Genomic DNA, 18,126 nt, shown 5'->3' on the forward strand with positions numbered 1-18,126 from the left:
CATTTTGCATCGTGGCTACAAGTGTGCAGCCTTTTTCTTTATCTTCTATATTTATTTACCAAGGCCAGCAGCACCTCACCAACACTGGTGTGCGCCCTTCTCCTGTTTGTTTAAAAGGGTAAAAGGGTGAAAACATTGAGATTTGGTCTGGTATTGCAGATTTGGTTAAGGGCATTATTATTATTATTATCATTATTTATTTATTTTTTGTTTCCATTGCACAGTAGTAGGAGTAATGACATTTTGTGGCATCTTTGGTCTCGGGAGGGGTGGGTGGGATTGTTTGTTTTTGTTTTTGTGTTCCTTGCTTTTGCTGTTATGTGTTGTTTTATATATGTGTCTTGTTTTCTTTAAGTCATTCATGTTGTTAACGTGTCTTATTGTGATTTTTGTCTTAAAATTAAAAACATTTGATAACAACAAAAAAAAAAGGGTAAAAGGGTAACACTGGCTGCTGGAATAGCACAAACTCTGTTACCTTGTTCTGAGTTGTATCGGTCCAGAATATTCTATGGAGGAGGAAGTGGAAGTCCACACCCACAGCAACCCCTCTGTTCTGAGAATGGATCAAAGTACGTTGGTCGTTGCCATGGATGTCACCAATTAGAAGGTCTCTGCCGTTTGAGAAGACTAAAAGAGGGACTCCACCTACAGAGGGAAACAAAATATAAAGTCAGTTACAAAGTACTGTAATGTAGTCTGTCTTCTGTATTCAGAGCCCCAGACGCAGAGAATTCACGTTATATGTTGGGCTAAAAAAATCACACACGTGTGAAATGAGGGGCGATCATATCATCGTACATCATCCTACATCATCTCATTCCGGTTAATCAGAATTTGCGTCCTCACCTTCGCCTTCAATGTTTGTGTTACGCAATGTTTATGTTTATATGAACATTGATACACAAATGTTAATGTTTGTGTAGGACAAAGTTTGTATTGGCACACTAAAAGCTGGACATAGCCCTTAAAAACAACATTATGGGCTCTCGTCATGTATATAATGCTAAACTCACACACCACTGGAATTGATCCTGTTACAATATATAACACTGCATGCAGAGATGGGAAAAGTACTGACATTCTGTACAATTACTTGTGTAAAAAACTACTTTGGTAAAAGTAGAAGTAGTCATTCAAATAATTACTTGAGTAAAAGTAAAAAAGTACAGGCTCTGAAATGTACTTTCTGAGTAAAAGTAAAAGTATTTTACCGGATTTGCAACTGTAACCTCATATACGTCGAAGGCTATTAAACTAAAAAGATCCCAACCAAACACACTGATTTCCAAACTGTCATTACTGATTGACGATTCATGTAAGTAGACCCACCTCTTCAAATCAGATTGTTTTAATCAGCACACAGTCAGCACAGTCATCGTGGAGGAACTTTCAACTTCAAGCAGACACATGTGTACACTGCACAGTGAAGCTCAAATGTTCAACACAGCCGGCGGGTTGAGATACGCATGTGTGTGTGGTGGTGGTCTGTGTTTCCGGGTTTATAGCAAGGAAGCTCTGAGAAGGAAGTGAAGTGGTCACGTGACTGGGCTGCGCCATGACACTTTCATGGACACTTTCATGGGAGCCAAACTCACACAGGAAGTGCAATGAATACATGGCAGTGAATGAAACAAACATTATTCATGAACAATTGAGACCTTTTGTAAAGTAATCACTTCTGGAAAATAACAGAAGACATATAACAGGTTGTTTTCTAATCACTTACTTTTCGATGTGCACAGAGTGCACAGTATATAATTTTATCTGAGGATCTAAACAGCAGCAGGTATCGTTTCTGGCTCCGAAGTATCGCGATATTTGGCTGCCAGACAGGAAACGGTGGGAAGTATCGCGATACTTGGTGCGTTCAGAAATGTACTTTGTACTTTATGGTATCTCTATTTTTATAGAGATACCATACCTCTATAAAAATTACACAGTGTACACATCGAATAACAACACAGCAGACAATAATGTGTTACATGTCTTCTGTTATTTTCCAGAAGTGATTACTTTACAAAAGGTTTCAATTGTTCATAAATAATGTTTGTTCATGAGCTGGTCACTGAGCTCTCATTGACTCCAATGCATTCTGCCAAACTTCCAGGTAGTTTGGCTCCCATGAAAGTGTCCATGAAAGTGTCATGGCGCAGCCCAGTCACGTGACCACTTCACTTCCTTCTAAGAGCTTCCTTGGTTTATAGCCAATGAAATGTATTAACATCGTCAGAGGGCCAATCACAAGCTGGGATGTAGGGGACCACCACTAGTAACGCTTCATACGATTGGCGGAGACTGGAACCATCTACGGGAGCTGTTTTTTTTATTGTCTAAAAAGAGATTCCTTGGTCTAATATTATTTTAATCTGTGTCATGCATTAAAATAAAAGTAACAAGCCTATTTTGAAAAAGTACTCAGTAGAAAGTACTAGTACTTGTGTTAAAATGTAACGGATGAAAGTAAAATGTAGTCCGAAAAATAAGTACTCAGTAAAGTACAGATACTCGGAAAAAAAAGTACTTAGTTACAGTTACTTCCCATCTCTGGTTAGGTTAGGTATGTACAAGTAGATCCCTGACTGAATCTCATGAAGTCAAAGTACTATTGCTTGCCATTGTCATCAGACTTGTTGCTGCTGGGCTAGTGGTCAAAGGCAGAGAGGCTGGTCTCTTAGTCAACACTCTCTTCTGTTACACAAAGGCAAGAGACTGGCTAAAACAACATTTAGTGCGCAACAATGCATCCGAGAGCACAGCAGACACTCAGCAGGGCATGTTGGCAGACAGGACAAGTAGCTAGTCTAAGGGGCCAGAGTTTGGTTGGACATGACCAAATACAAAGAAATGTTTGTTCATTCAAACATTCTGAACTTTTTTTAATCGTTTTGAATATTTTGAACATTTCACCCTAGAAAATCGCACCCTTCATTCAAAGTTCAGACATAGGAAGAGCATTCTATTCATAGAGAGAGGAACAGTCACTTACATCTCTGAGTGTCGGCTCTGCAGTATCTGTGCTGTTCCAAGATGTAACCGTCTCGGCAGCTACAATGGTGGCTGCCTGTCCTGTCCTCACACAGCTGGTCACAAACGCCCCACATTGAACAGTCGTCAAAGTCTTCACCATGAAATCAAAGGACAATCACAGCCAACACAGGTCAAAAGACATGTATTCCTTTTCTTCTGAGCCGAGTTAACTACATGAACCCATTTTTGCCATGTTTGCTGAATGTTTGCATATTATGACATGCCCAGAATAGAGATGCTAGGGTTCATGTGGTTGATGTATTGATGTTGTTCTTTTGTTTGTATTCTGTTTTATGTGAACCCTGGCTTAACCCTGTAGGTTCATGTAATGTTTTCTTCTATGTTTGGGTTTTCTACATTTTGTTTTTGTTTCCTACATTTTGTTTTAAAGGTAGATTCAGTGATTTCACTCAAAAAACCTTAGGTTTCGTTTTTGGCTGTGGGACCCAGCCTTTCGTCCAATCAGGATAGAGAGTCAAAAACGAAACCTAAGGTTTTTTGACCCCCAGGGGTTAACTGGGGACAGGGAGGAACTCCTTATATGGTCAGCACACTCTATAGTAGGGAGGATTATCACAACAAAACAAATAAAATAAGTGATATTTGAATAAAGTGAAATCACTGAATATACCTTTAAATTATTGTTAATTCAAAACATTTTCATAAAACATTCCCCCAAAAAAGAAAAGAAAATACAAGAAAAATCTAATAATTTCCATAAATTAGAAAACAAATGTTTAAGAAGTAATGAAAATAGCCAAGCTCACAAAGCGGCGACGTGTTATTTTCACTAGTTTGGGTCCCAGGCAATTTCTCTTTTTTATGTGGATCACTGTTCTGTGTCTGGCTTACCTAATGTTGAACCGCCACATTATATTTGTTATACTGACTTGTAAAAAAAAATGTATCCAAGACCTGAGACAAGTATAAAATAATGCTTTATAGTTCAAATCTAAAATGACACAGATTTCCCGGTTTCAATGGTTTAACCATGTGATCAATTCAGTAGTAATGTCAAGTAGTCATGGACTCATGGTCAATGGGCTACACGTGTCAGAATGGTACCGTATCTCATATCAGCACAGGAGGAACAAGATTTCTCTGAAAGGCCAAAGAATCTTTAGGCAGTAAAACAATGTATGCTGTAATCTGTTAACCATACATACCAATACAAGAGCGACTGTCATTGTTATTGACAATATATCCAGAAGGACAAGAACATGTTCCTCCCTCAGGGGAAGGGTGACAACGATCTTCACAGCTCAGAGATGGACATCTCCAGATACCTGACCCCAATGGACAAAATAGTCACGAATGAATACATTTTGTACTTCATACTTTGTACTGAAGGAATTTCGTTTGGTTGCCATGCATCATAGGCTTAATCTTACAGGAAAGCTAAAGAAAGAAAGAAAGAAAGAAAGAAAGAAAGAAAGAAAGAAAAAGAAACATCGGTACATCATATTGGTACTAACTGCAGTTGCGTCCAGCTGTAGTGTTGGTCTCGTCGTCTCCATCGGGGCAGTGGACTGTTCCATCACACAGCTGATCCATGACGATACACAGACCCGTGGATGGACAAGGCCATTCGCCAGGGTAGCACTCGCGTGGTATATGATCTAGAGGCAAAACAATCAGTCTTCAACTCATCAGTGCCTTGACACAGAGAAAACAGAAACAAATAAGAAGATAGGAGGGCCTGCCACGGAGTGTCATGTGCAAAAGAGAAAGATACAATACAATGTGTGAGGTATGCAATGAGGACAGGCAACCATATCTCCCGAGGAATGCAATAGTGAACTCAAGGACAAGGTGACGCAGACTTCATTGTGGGAAATTACTGTCACTTTAAATCAATGGGGGGGGAACTGAGTTTTGAGGGGGTAAAAGGTGGGAGGGGGTGCTTGGAGGGCTCCCGTGGCCCATCCTCTAAAAACACACACTCTTCACGGCAGTGTGGAGGAATTCTAAAGCCCTTTGGAAGGCTGTATGGTCTTGTGCCACAAAGAGGCATTTGAATAACACACTTAAAGGGGCACAGACTCAGTGCCTGGCTAGCCAATAGCCACCATGGGGGCTGGAGGTGAATCAGGTTCACACAGATAGCTTGGATTTCCCACCCATTCCACCATATGTCCAATATTTAATATGTAGGTATCTAGGTATTTGAAGGGCCGTTTTGCTTTAAAGAATCCGTACCACAGCCTTTTTCATCTGCATTGTCCTCGCAGTCATCTTCTCCATCACACAGCCACACTTGATGGATACAGCGGCCACTGGGGCAGGTGAAGTAGCTCCCTCTACAAGTGGGGTATGCTGCCATGAGAGAGAGGAGGAAAACACATAGTAAAGGTCAGGCCAAGTCCAGTTTAAGAGAGCATCTATCCAGGCAAAAATAAACGTTGCTGTCCCAGGAAAAGTCTGTTTGTTTGGCAGCTCAAAAGGGAAAACAAAGAGTGCAGTTGGAACTGAATGTTCAACACTGAAGCTGTCATAATGTTTGCACTATGAATAAAAAATAATATAAATAAGGAAAAAGAGACAAGGAAGAAGAGAAGAGAGTGGGAGGGTACATACTGCAGTCCTGCTCATCACTTCTGTCTCCGCAATCATCGTCATGATCGCAGACATAGCGCTGAGGAACACACTCTCCATTGTGACATGGGAACATGCCCGTGCTGCAGTGCTGTGCTAAAGACAGAACATATAAACAAACAAAAGACAGTGATAGGTGATAGGTGAGGTCATCATATGACTTGTAGAGCGGATTCCGCTAAACTGGTTTCCAGCCTGATTCACTACGTTCGGTGGATTTTCTTTTCCACAAAAACAAATCCACGGAACGTAGTGAATAAGGCTGGAACCCAGGCTAGTGGTCCACCACATAATGGAACCCAGGCTAGTGGTCCACCACATAATGGAACCCAGGCTAGTGGTCCACCACATAATGGAACCCAGGCTAGTGGTCCACCACATAATGGAACCCAGGCTAGTGGTCCACCACATAATGGAACCCAGGCTAGTGGTCCACCACATAATGGAACCCAGGCTAGTGGTCCACCACATAATGGAACCCAGGCTAGTGGTCCACCACATAATGGAACCCAGGCTAGTGGTCCACCACATAATGGAACCCAGGCTAGTGGTCCACCACATAATTGGCAAAACACTAAGATTTTAATAATTAACATTAAAATAAAATACAAAATTGATTGTCATTAAAATAAACATGCTCTGAAAATGCATGCGACCCACCCATCTGACCACTTAACAACTGATAACAAGGCAATAAGGAGTTCTGGAAAGAGTTGGGTACCAGTGTTATTGACTTGAGACTTACTGCAGTTTGCTTCATCAGAGAAGTCACGGCAGTCCACCGTCTGGTCACATCGCTGGGTCCGGTTGAAACAGGCTCCATTAGCACAACTCAGCTCAGCACACGTAGGATAGTCTGAACAAGATCAAAAGATTATTCACAGGACGAAAGTAAATTGCATTCATCATACAGATCCTAGTGTAGAAGTATTGCATGATGTTGGGTGTTTAAAATGCATGACATGGATATACACAGCTCCAATGTCAAACTGTGGGTAAATGTTGATGCCGAGACATGCCTGACAGGCATGTCTTGGCTCTTATTAAATACATTCTACTGTATGTATAAGCAATCATGCTGTTTAAACCATTGCTTTAGACATGTAAAGACTCCTGTAGCTATCAAAAATTAATTATGGCAATTGACCTCTGAAATACACTGTAACTGAACTGAATAATGGCAAAGGGTCATTCTTGGCATTCTAGAAATATCACAGAACATGTGAAAGACTAATGCGAAGGATAAGAAAGCAAAGTTTACAATGAACACCGGCAACAGCCACATGCAGCATTCTTTATGCAATTGTGAGATTACCACAGTGTGCAGGGCTGTAACCATGTCGGCACAATAATGGAATAGCAGCTGAACTTCAGCTTGACTAATCCACCATGGAATCTGCAATCAACCTCTGACAACAAGAAGCATATTGTGACCCATTCTGTCAGTCAACGAGCCTCTTAATCTTAACAAATTGATTAAAATGCCACGGTAGTCTGAATCAGACACACACACACACAAAAAGGAACCCTTTCCAGGGGGAAACTTACGGCAGTCTATTTCGTCAGACCCATCCGAGCAGTCGGATGGGTCGGACCGATCACAGCGGTACACACTGGGGATACAGGCTCCGTTACCGCATCTGAATTGGGTAGTGGTGCACGTCGTCCCAGCTGGTAACAGATTTGGGAGAAATTTAGCTACAACTGGAAGTGGTAATTCACTCATTTCTTTAACAATTTTGAAATGTGATGCACTTGAGTTGAGATACTCATTATTGCACTGCTATTGTAAATCCCTCAAATCTCAAGTCAAGTAGCAATGTACTACTTTTAACCTGCCGTCCCTTCTATTTTGGGCGTGTCATTATAGGTGAAAATTTCATTGTGAGCTTGAAAATCGAATTTTTTGTAAATATTTGAATAGGAGGGTTATAGTATTTTTTGCAATACAATGGTCTATATTGGAATAGTGTTTCCCAAACATTTTCATGTCAAGGACCTGATATGTATTTAGCCACAGACACTCATTTGAAAAGATTTTGTGCCGGGGACCGATTAGACAACATTTGTCATTTGTCAAAAACAGCAGATCTACAAGCTCACAAATGCATCACATCATGATGTGAACATAGATCAGCTATTTTGGAGTAGCTGAAGTGTTTAAACTCTTCTTATTTCATTTTGCTGGGGAGAGTGACTGGACCCCACTTTAAGAACAACTGTCTTGGAATGTCAGTCTTGGAGGAAGTACTTACGGCAGTGCTGCTGTCTTTCATCAGAGCCATCCTCACAGTCCTCCTCGCCGTCACACACCCACACTTCGGGGATGCACTCATCGTCACTCAGACACTGGAAATGACTTGCATCACATGTTACCTTTGCTGTGGGAACACAAGCAGATCATCTTTGAATATTTTTTCTGCAGTCTGTGAGTACTACTTCTCCCTTGAGGACCTTAGGACGACTACAGGGATACTTATGAACAATAATTAACCACTTGAACCCAGGACCCTAGCATCTACAGTATATCTACATTCTAGGTAATGTCGTAATAGAGAGTATGCACATGCATTCCTTTTCCACCGGGACACATCCCCCTCATCTAAACTGAGTGGCAAAACATTGAGCAGCATGTATCGTTGGCGTTTGGAAGCGCTTGTTGGAAATCACTCAACAGTCCTGCATACCACCTGTTTCTAAATGGCACATAATGCAGGATGCAGCAGGACATTGCGTTAATGATAACGAGCGCCTCCAAACTCTGGCACTTATAGAAAAATAATTACCTTCACAGAATTTCTTGAGTAGCTCAAAACATGCCTGGAGTTTTATTAAACAAAATCTTTGCAGATAGAAAGAGGATGATTCAAGCTTTCCGTACACCTGCAATATTGGTGAGTTTAATGTTGTTTAATAAAATCAGATAGGACTTTTCTGTTTGAATGTAAGGTTAGAAAGTTTATTTTTACTCAGTAGGCATGAACTACTTTAATGCCTACTTCTGGTACAATGATAGCCTCTAAAGGGAAAATAGGCGAACATTCGGCTGAAATAGAAGATCTACAAGCCCACAACGCGACATGTTGAGGCAAGATTTTGTGCAGAGGGGAAAAAGAAAGGGCCTTTAGTATGACTCTATGAGTCAGTAACAACTCTGTCTAATAGGGTATCTTGATCTACGTGATCTATGTGATAAGTGACTCACGGCAGTCTTCTTCATCAGAGTTATCCACACAGTCTAATGTGCCATCACAGTGCCAATCACCCGGGATACACCGACCTGTCCCACAGCGGAATTGCTGGCTTTCACATCCTAAACACAACCAAAATGGAATTATAAATTTAATTACCACAGCGCTTGATGATTTTAATTAGAATTAGATTAGAAGATAAGAACATTATTTTTGTAACATTCTTTGCTCACTGAAATGCCAACTCTCCCTCTCTATTTTCCTCGAAAACATCAGAGCAGTCCTAATGGTGTAGGGATGCCTTCCATTGATGAAGCATGCTGTTAACAGCATTGACGAGCCTTGGAGACGAGCGTGCCAGCCTTCCCCCAGACAGTTACACAACCCTCAGTGCACTCATCTCAAGCCTTCTTTTGATGTTCACACTGAGTGGCATCTGAGCAGATAAGGTACCACCACTCTACCTTCCCTGACGTTTTCCAGGAGATATTGACTCCGGCAACATAGTTCAGTGTCAGAGCGTTCTGTCAGACCCGTCTAAATAGGAATGTGCAATTCTGATTGTCTCTTTCTGACAACCTGATTTATGGTTCATGCTGTTCCTGGTCAGAAACGTAATTGGGATAAATAGTGGTACCGGGTGGTACCGCAAACCTTTCAACCCAAATTCTTCACTGAAGGAAGTGTAAGGTGGTGGTTGGTGGTGCATGCCTGGGGTTGGGGGTCTATCTCTAGCCTGTCTTATCCAGTACGTACGCCCTTCCTACTCAATCAAAGTGCTTTCTACACAGAAAAACAAACATCCTACTCACAAATATGCATATCAAAAATCAAAAGCAACAATACTGTGTTGTGTTGTGTTGGGTACTGGCAACAAGTACAAGAGTAGCCAATGCCATATTAGATCTAGACTGCAATACCGGTATTTTCATCCCTAATGCTGTAGAAGTAGATGATAGATTGACCATGTAATTAATTGGTCAAAGGGTGTGAAACGCTGTGACGCTATGAAGAAAAGGCTTACTTCCTTCTCACTTGTGTATTAGTGTCAGCTACTAAGCATGTCCTTCTGATGGGTAAAAAGGAAATTACCCCCCCCCCCTAAAAAAACCATATCAAAACAATTTGAAGTTGCATTCTGTCTTGATAAATTCCCTGCAAAATAACAGGCTACTATTCACTTGACTAATGCTGTGTGAGTGAACAGTTTATTTTATGAGAGTCAGTAGTTTATCATCCCTTTTATGTAATGTGCTCTTTAAAGATGGATCACTTCCACTTCACTTGTGGGGTCAGTGCTTGTGCTACTGCACTAAAAGCCCTGCAATAGGCTCATATCATGAGGTCTCTTCTCAGATTAATTAGCCCAAACCACCAAATGTCTTCAATAACCACCTTGGGCAAATGGGCTTCACATTTAACTCCTTCAGCAGCTATCTGGGAGGCAAGCCTTTTTCCTGCTCAGTTTACTAATGATAAAATTGCTCCCCGTCGGCTCAAAGGGAGCCTTTGTTGCAAGGCAATGATCCCAGAGGTTTCAGCATCATCTATAACATGGCTCATAGGACAAGTGGTGCATACAGTGTAGAAGAGGCACTATTTAATTAGTTACACAAACAATATAATATAATGACAAAACAAATCTAAATGGAAGATTACAATTAAAAATAACTGATAAGAATATATATATATTTTTTAATTCTTATCAGCACTAAAGGACGGCACTATTAGGATATGATTGAAGGAGATATACAATTGCTATACATTGAGACCAAGGTTAACAACTTAAAAAACAACGTATGCCAGCAAGAAACTAATCTGCCAAGACCTTCAAATGCAGCCAGTGTTTCCTGACAGTATCAGTTCTGGGAAAGGTGACAACCACACTAGAGTTGAACCTTTCAACAGTACTATCTTGTGTGAGAGCTGTTCTTGCATTCAGTGAAGAACGTCTTCTTTGTAACTTTTCCTTAATCCCCAAATCTTTTTCTGAAAATAGAAGTGATCTGACTGCGACAGCGTCAATCACTGAAAATGTTAATGGCAGAATAACCTGAAAGATGTGAATCTGCTGTTAAGAGCGTCTTCTGTCGTATGGCCTTAGAGACGGTTAGACCTTCAGCAAATTTTTGGTTTTGTTTAATTTGCTGTTTTCTTTTTACACACTCTCTCATGTCTTCTAATTAGCCAACTTAAACCCACAGCAGGCGAGAACCCCACACTATCAGGAAGATAATGACACCCTACTACTACTGCTAAACAAAGAGGCACAGGAGAGGAATTTTCATTAGAATGAAGCCTCCCAATGCCTCAGACCCCACTGTGAAATCACAATGGCACAAAAGAGGGGCCAGTGGGGATGCAACCTCATAACTGGAAGTGTCACCCCACAAAAGGCCACTATGGAGGACAGAAGAAATAAGAATACAGTAAAGCCATCTTCTTGCAAAAAACAACAACAAATTCCAAAACAAAAGTTGGACAGAAGTCCCTTCCAAGTTCCAACCCCCAACTCCTAGAAAAGCTCCTCCTGTCTGCTACCCCAAAACATCTCTTTCTCATCACGTGGGGCCCCTGCAAGATGTGTTCAGTCTTTCATCAATACCGCCTTGTTTTGGTATGGCCCTCCGCGCTCATTGAATGTGTATGGAGAGAACGGCTGCTGGCAGCATGAGGCACTGGACCCGTCCACACTTTCAGAGCGAAGTTGCTGCTGCCCATTTCATATGGAAATCAATGCAACAGAATGCAGTCAACTGACAAACAACCTTGGCTCTTGCCGCAACGCACAAATAAAACGGTGACAAAACCAAGGGAGTCTGGCAGTGGCACAGGCACAACAGGGGGATAGAAACGGAGTGATGAATGACACTTTGGGCTGGTTAGAAAGGATGCTTCAAGGGAGTAGTCATCGTATGTTTTGATAAATTAACTTATGAAAGCCTGTGTCAAAAGAAACATACTGTAAATTGAGTTGTCATACTGCACTCAAAACGGCATAGATGAATTCTTTATTGTTTTTCTGTGGTAAATAACAACACAGCAGCTCCTGGTTGGAGACTGAACTCCATCCAATGCATGACAGGGTTGTCTGTAACCTACATAGAGGTCGAGCTGCCTAAAAGGAAAGGACTGGTTGCCTCTGCCTGCCAACTGCACTTGCGTTCCCATTTCTAATACAGTGTTACTGTTGCTCAAGGACTTACTTAGGCTGCTATGCCGGAAAGGACCCTGCATGTGTGAGGTTTAACTTGCACGTGCTGGCTAGTTTACGGAGCACTGAAAAGTTTCAGCACAACAAAAGGCGAGTGTTTTTCCCCCTTGTTACGATGTCATTACAAATTCTAACTAAAAATAGATCAGATTTAAGTGAACCAAGACACCTTCTTCGAAATGTAGACTAAATAACTGTATTTATTTATACATTATTATTTTGTTTTTTAAATTCTATCTCATATTCTGTTCATGTATGCATCTATCCATGTAATGGGTTCCCTTACACTGCACCTAACAGATCATTGAAGAATATTACAGCATTTGTTAACGATTAATGGAGAAAACACACATTTTCAGCTGTCATTCCAACAATTTACTGGTGAAACATGTTTTAACAGCCATGTCCTAAAGCAGGATGAAGGCAACCAACCACAACTTGGATTATTCATCCATCAACACCTTTGTTGTGTGTTAGACATTTAGGCTATGCATTAACAGGAAATGACCTCACATTATGCTGATGCATTCATTCTGCAACATCAAGGCCCAGATTTAGTTAATGTGCTACAAAAGGTCATCCAACAGTCAGAAAACAGTCACCTCCTAGAACTAACCTTATGACATTTCACATTTGACAGGCACAAAACAGAAACAAGTACCAGTAGGCTATTACAAACAAGTCACAATGAAGGACGGAAAATAACCTGTCCCTCAACACCAAGCATCATGTGACCATTTCTGCACATAGCTTGTGATTAATAAATCAGGAGAATATTTAAACCATTCCTTTCAAACATTTCCGAGCGAGGACATAATGTGTCCTTAAGTACAATAATTACACATTGTCAGATCATCTCCATAGACAAATCTAGGTCTGTTATTTGCATGTACTCTGTCTCTGACAGGGTATAGCATTCCCCCTGCATTTATAGAAGTACAGCACATTACTGTCAGTTAATAACTAATAGGTCTTGCTAATAATAATCAACAGAAATATGCTGACAAGGTGTAACATGTAAACATGCTGTAAATATAGTCAAGGTATTACCTATAGGCCACTGCCGTTCTACAGCATCGCCATATTTATATCACTGTCCAAGATTCAGCACAGATGACATGCAGCCTCCTTTTACTTTGGCCTTTTGTGACACATGAATGTATGCTTAAATGTTACTAGCCAGTGAGGAAATAAATAAGTGCAGGGCAACCGATACCAATAAATAATGATATCACAAAGATGGATCCCCTGAGTGGCTCTTTAACAGATTTTGAGACTTTCTCCTCATTATAGAGCTATATGCCCTTTTACTCGGTTCAAAACAGTTCCTTAGGTAGAAAAGGTTGCTTTCCGTAGCAGCTGCAGTGTAATTAGTTGCTTGATTCACACTAAGGAGCTTACATACTAAGGGTTGAGCAAAAAGAAAGCAGATTACAATTTGAGACTAGGACCTGTAGGCTACAACTACATATAAGAGACAAACACAGGCCTGTCATATAAGAACATTTAAACAACCCCCCTCCCCTATTTTCAAGTGTGAAAATAAAATGTGTCCAGTAATATATGATTTTGGTGTTAATCCTCCTGGGTTTGCATGAGAAAAACTATTCCTCTGAATGAGATTTACCAGTAGCTTTCAGTCCACACAGATTGTCTGTAAGTCACATGCTCTCTTCTGTTACCTAGCAACAAGTAAAGCTCAGGCAAAAGTTCTCCAAGAGAACTTCCAATCTGTCTGAGGAAGGCTTTGTACTCAACCTTTAATGTAATACTCTGTAGTAAGAATTTTTTCTATCTAGAATCAAATGTGTTGTCACCTAGATTATTAGACCTACAATGCAAGGAAATAATGGTAGCCTACCGAATAATCTACATGGGCATAGGCCATTGAAAACAGCTGAATGCATTTATTCTTCAGAGCTCTCATCAAACAACTGTATGAGCATCTGCTCTATAAAATACATTTCTACTACCCCCCTAAAAGACAGAAATAAAAAAGGCAAAAAAGAAAGATACATTGTGTCTCTAATAGGTACAATAACATAGTGCTTTCCAGATTTTATCGGACACTCGAATTGTTTTAGGTTTAAGTTAACAAGTGGACTAGCTGAATCAATCAATCAACAGAAACATAACAATTCAGATAAGTTGCTTGCAGGAGGTTCCGCATGAATTATTCATCATAGGCACCCTGTGAATAAAAGCAGTCAAGAACCAAAACCACACACAGGCCTACCTTGAGAATGGACCCGAATAACGCAGAAAACTATGACGAGGAAAAGTTTTACTCGCAGTGTTCTCCACATTCTGTTACTGGGTCCCGGCTGGTCCGTCCAGCTCCGCATGAAGCTGGGCAGATGGAGAAGCTCTTGGGACTGGGATGCAGGGCTCTCCTCTCTCTTTCTTGTCCCGCTAGTTGATGAAAAGGGGCGTGCATAAAGCCCGGGACAGCCGCCCCAACCTCGGCCCTCCGGATAAATCCCTCCTGCCCCGGAATCTGCATAATGCCGTGGCCCAAGCTGTCTGGACGGCAGCGCGTGATTAGACCATTAGACCAACTTCTGTTTTTTCATTTCATTATACTGTGTACTGTGTAGGCCTATAGTAGTGCAGTGGTTCTCTTTCTTTTTTAATCTCAAGGACCCCCAGTTTGGAATAAGCATGTAAGGCCATGGACCCCCTGCATAACTGATCGTTACAAATCCCACAGCCCCAGCTAAGTGTCCATTTGGTTACTATTAATTATGAACATTTTTTCTGGGGAGTCGGGACCCCTTGAAACCCGTAGGACGTCCCCGAACCGTACACTGAGAACCACTTTGTGGTGTATAATATTTGTTATCTGCCCAGTGTCTTCGCTGGAGACAATCGTTGTTGTAAACATCATGACTTGTCTGCCTCAGAACTGGACTATCTTATGCTATTTAAACACGCGCGTATTAAGTGTGTTATATTATAACGCCGCGTGCTCTCCTTTATCAATTACTATATAGGCGTTATCACAGCTGTTGCGTTCTGTCATTTAACCTCGTTAGGCTGTTAGGCTATTATCTACTTCTGTGTCAGTTCTGATATCTCCGGTCACGAATGGCTTGATCAAACATAAATAATATATTATCTGTGTATATTTAATAAACTTAAGAACATGTGACACGGCCTTGAATTTGACATAATTCTTGTTCTCCGAGCTCGCTTTGATTATAATTCAACTGAATGACCAATCAGCGTGACCTTTTAATCGAGCTTAAAATTTTAGGATATCGTGAGGATTAAGTTAATCAGAAAATTTATAGTGACAGAAATGGCCAAATGGGGATAGTAGGCCTTTGCCTACGTAGGCTACGTATCTCACAAGACAAAATACATCATTCACGTCATTTTCCCCCCCGAGTTGGTCACTATAGCCTTGATGCATAGACCAATAATTACAGAAATTATGACCGTCGACGGCGTCGAGGAGTCTTGAGACTCTTGACCCAAGGCTATGCAGAGTCAACCTGGGTTGCAATTTGCACCCACGCACCACTGATGATTAGAAGTCCATCAGCGCCATCTTGTGGTTGGGATGTGGCTCAGAGGTTTCACTTGCAGACAGGAGTGAAAAGCTTACAGTTGTCATTAGCAACCAAGTATAGCAACAATCTGAAACTTGGATTTCTACGAAGACTGGAATAGAGTAGCCTACAGCGAAAACATTTTGGAAAACTCAGAGTCGACAGTTTACAATAGTATAGCTACTCGGGGGGAAAACTTCAATCATGGCCTCATCTCAGAAAACTTCAAAAAACCTCATGAAGATTATTAGTGACACAAAAGAGGTATAAATCAGCTAACACTCACTGATCTGCTTACTGTAGTTTATTATGGATCATTGTGTCCTAATCACTATAACCTTTATTTGATTAATGTTATAAATATGAGCTACAGTATTTTGGCTGGTTGCTTATTAGAAGATGACACAAAATATAATTATACATTATTTTTCTCATTGTGCAGGACATAGACTGCCTCCAGGGGTCACTGGATAAACAATGCAGGTTTACCTCAGAGGAGAAAACAGATGCGAGGCTGCTGCGGTCAAGAATAGATCAGCAATCCAGTTTAATCTGCATGCTGAAACAAAAGGCAGACAGTATGCTTATTCATTGTCAAGGACTGCAGAAAATCAATACAGAGTTGGAAGACATGTTAGAATTTGAAAAGAAGAAATCAGCAGGGTTAGAGAAAAGATTTATGGAGCTAGCTGACAACCATCAAGAGATCATTGTTTTCAAGGACGAATACAAAAGGCAGAATGCCCATCTCAGACAGGAGAACGAACAACTACGGACTGAAAACGAGACACTTTTCTCCCCAAAACTACAAGATAAACAGGCAGTTATTGATAATCTTACAGAAGAGGTTAGGCAACTCACAGAGAAACAGAGAACCATGAAAACTCGATATGGGTAAGAACAAGATCCAGACTATAATGTAATCAATTATGCCTATTTCCTGTATCGCTCTAGTCTATATTATTCGATCACTATATATTTTCTATTTATTAGAAAAGAAATCGCAGCATGGCAGAAAAAACTCACTGAACAAATGACCACCCATCAATCCAAGGAAACCTCACTACTTGATGAATTGCATGATGCTCAGCAACAGGTTAAGGATGCTGTCAATATGTGTGAAGGTACATTATTATTTCCCCTTAATCTCAATGATCCATAGTATTTACTATTACTATTAAAAAGCAGTGGTCATTTATGTTTAACCGATCTCTCACTGGGGTCAGAGCTGAAGCTACATCTACAAGAAGAGGAGACCAGAATGAAAGACATTCTAACCAACCTCACTAAAGACAAGGATAAATTCTCTAATCTATCAATTGAAAGAGGACAAATAATAAAGGTAATTTAAGTATATTTTCCTCACAGAATAAAATAATAATAATTAATTTAAACTGAACCCATTAATCTGTTTGATCCCCATATGGCAGGACAAACAGGAAGAAATTCAGCAGCTGGAGACAAAATGGAAAGAACAAAAAGTGAGGGTCAAATCAAAAGACAGGTAAGAACGATAGTTGACCACACCAGTGTCAGTGCTGCACCATTGTCCAATCTGTTGTGCTGATGCTATTTTACAGTTAATAAATTTTTGATTGCTGATACTTTGTAAATTACTTCCATGGACAAACTGGTGCAAACTGCTGTGCATAATTGCATGTAGGTCTATACTCCTGCTTAATGCATCATTTCAAATGATTAACCACTTCAATCCAACATAAAGCCACCAGCTTCAACTCACACTATTTGCTGCAAGAAGAAAATCTCCACACAAAAGTTGAGTAACCATCTTCTTCAATATCCACGTTGTCCCCGCTTAAGATTCATACAGGATAAAGTCGCTGTGAATGAAAATCAGAAAGTGAAGAACCTCCAGTGTGCTCTTGATGAATCCATTAAGATACACGAGAAGCTCAAACAGGTTTGTTTAAGTATGAAAACAGTTGACATTGTAATTACTGTATCTAACAACATACTCAACGTTTTTTCCTCTATATCATAGGATTTTGAAGCCTACAGACAACACTGCTCCAATCTCCTCGAACAGGAAAAGGAGTTAAACGTCAAGCTACGCCACATGATTGGCTGAAGACAACTTACTTACTTAGCAAAGTAACTTATCTGGCAATTAAATGTGTATATTTATTTACCCATTTAATTTCATTACATACAGATTAAGGGTCTTGAATCTGGCTGCTTTGAGTAATTAAGATTGAGTCGATTTATAAAAACACAAAAACCACAATTTATAACAATATGATTTATTTTATTCAATTTTTTACTATATTCAGCTATTAGTGTAGATTTCCGTCCCACACAAACTAATTCCCAATGACAATGAGTATAGAATTTTACGTCATAGTGTCTGAGGAAATCGCCCTAGTGTCTATTTTTGTCGTAAACATTAAATCCCCATTGACAATGAATGGAGAATTTTACATCATGTCTGAGGAAATGGGCAGGGTCTATTTTACGCCATGATTATGTGCAATGAATAGCGCCCCTCACTTCACACAGGTGTGATTTTTGAGGGGCGCTCTAT

General features: G+C 40.4%; 2 protein-coding genes across 2 annotated transcripts in view; one reads left to right on the plus strand and one right to left on the minus strand.

The window, feature by feature from the left end:
- Nucleotides 1–14,375, minus strand: part of lrp2a (low density lipoprotein receptor-related protein 2a) — a gene marked incomplete at its 5' end in the record, with an annotated part of 69,292 nt that extends 54,917 nt beyond the window's left edge. Inside the window, 11 exon segments of the mRNA XM_083777487.1 lie at nucleotides 479–648; nucleotides 2,990–3,121; nucleotides 4,197–4,316; nucleotides 4,506–4,649; nucleotides 5,230–5,346; nucleotides 5,608–5,721; nucleotides 6,371–6,481; nucleotides 7,174–7,296; nucleotides 7,881–8,006; nucleotides 8,831–8,938; nucleotides 14,267–14,375. Coding sequence (XP_083633613.1) covers nucleotides 479–648; nucleotides 2,990–3,121; nucleotides 4,197–4,316; nucleotides 4,506–4,649; nucleotides 5,230–5,346; nucleotides 5,608–5,721; nucleotides 6,371–6,481; nucleotides 7,174–7,296; nucleotides 7,881–8,006; nucleotides 8,831–8,938; nucleotides 14,267–14,375 — 1,374 coding nt within the window.
- Nucleotides 14,376–15,788: 1,413 nt separating this feature from the next.
- On the plus strand, nucleotides 15,789–17,673 carry LOC310866921 (coiled-coil domain-containing protein 89; the record flags this gene model as incomplete). Its single annotated transcript, XM_083776715.1, has 5 exons — nucleotides 15,789–15,848; nucleotides 16,027–16,431; nucleotides 17,015–17,088; nucleotides 17,406–17,505; nucleotides 17,587–17,673. The coding sequence occupies 5 exons, from the start codon at nucleotides 15,789–15,791 to the stop codon at nucleotides 17,671–17,673; spliced, it is 726 nt and encodes a 241-aa protein (XP_083632841.1).
- Between the last annotated feature and the right edge of the window lie 453 nt (nucleotides 17,674–18,126).

The sequence above is a fragment of the Protomyctophum parallelum genome (assembly GCF_964188405.1).
Source record: "Protomyctophum parallelum genome assembly, chromosome: 11".
Classification (NCBI taxonomy): Eukaryota; Metazoa; Chordata; class Actinopteri; order Myctophiformes; family Myctophidae; genus Protomyctophum; species Protomyctophum parallelum.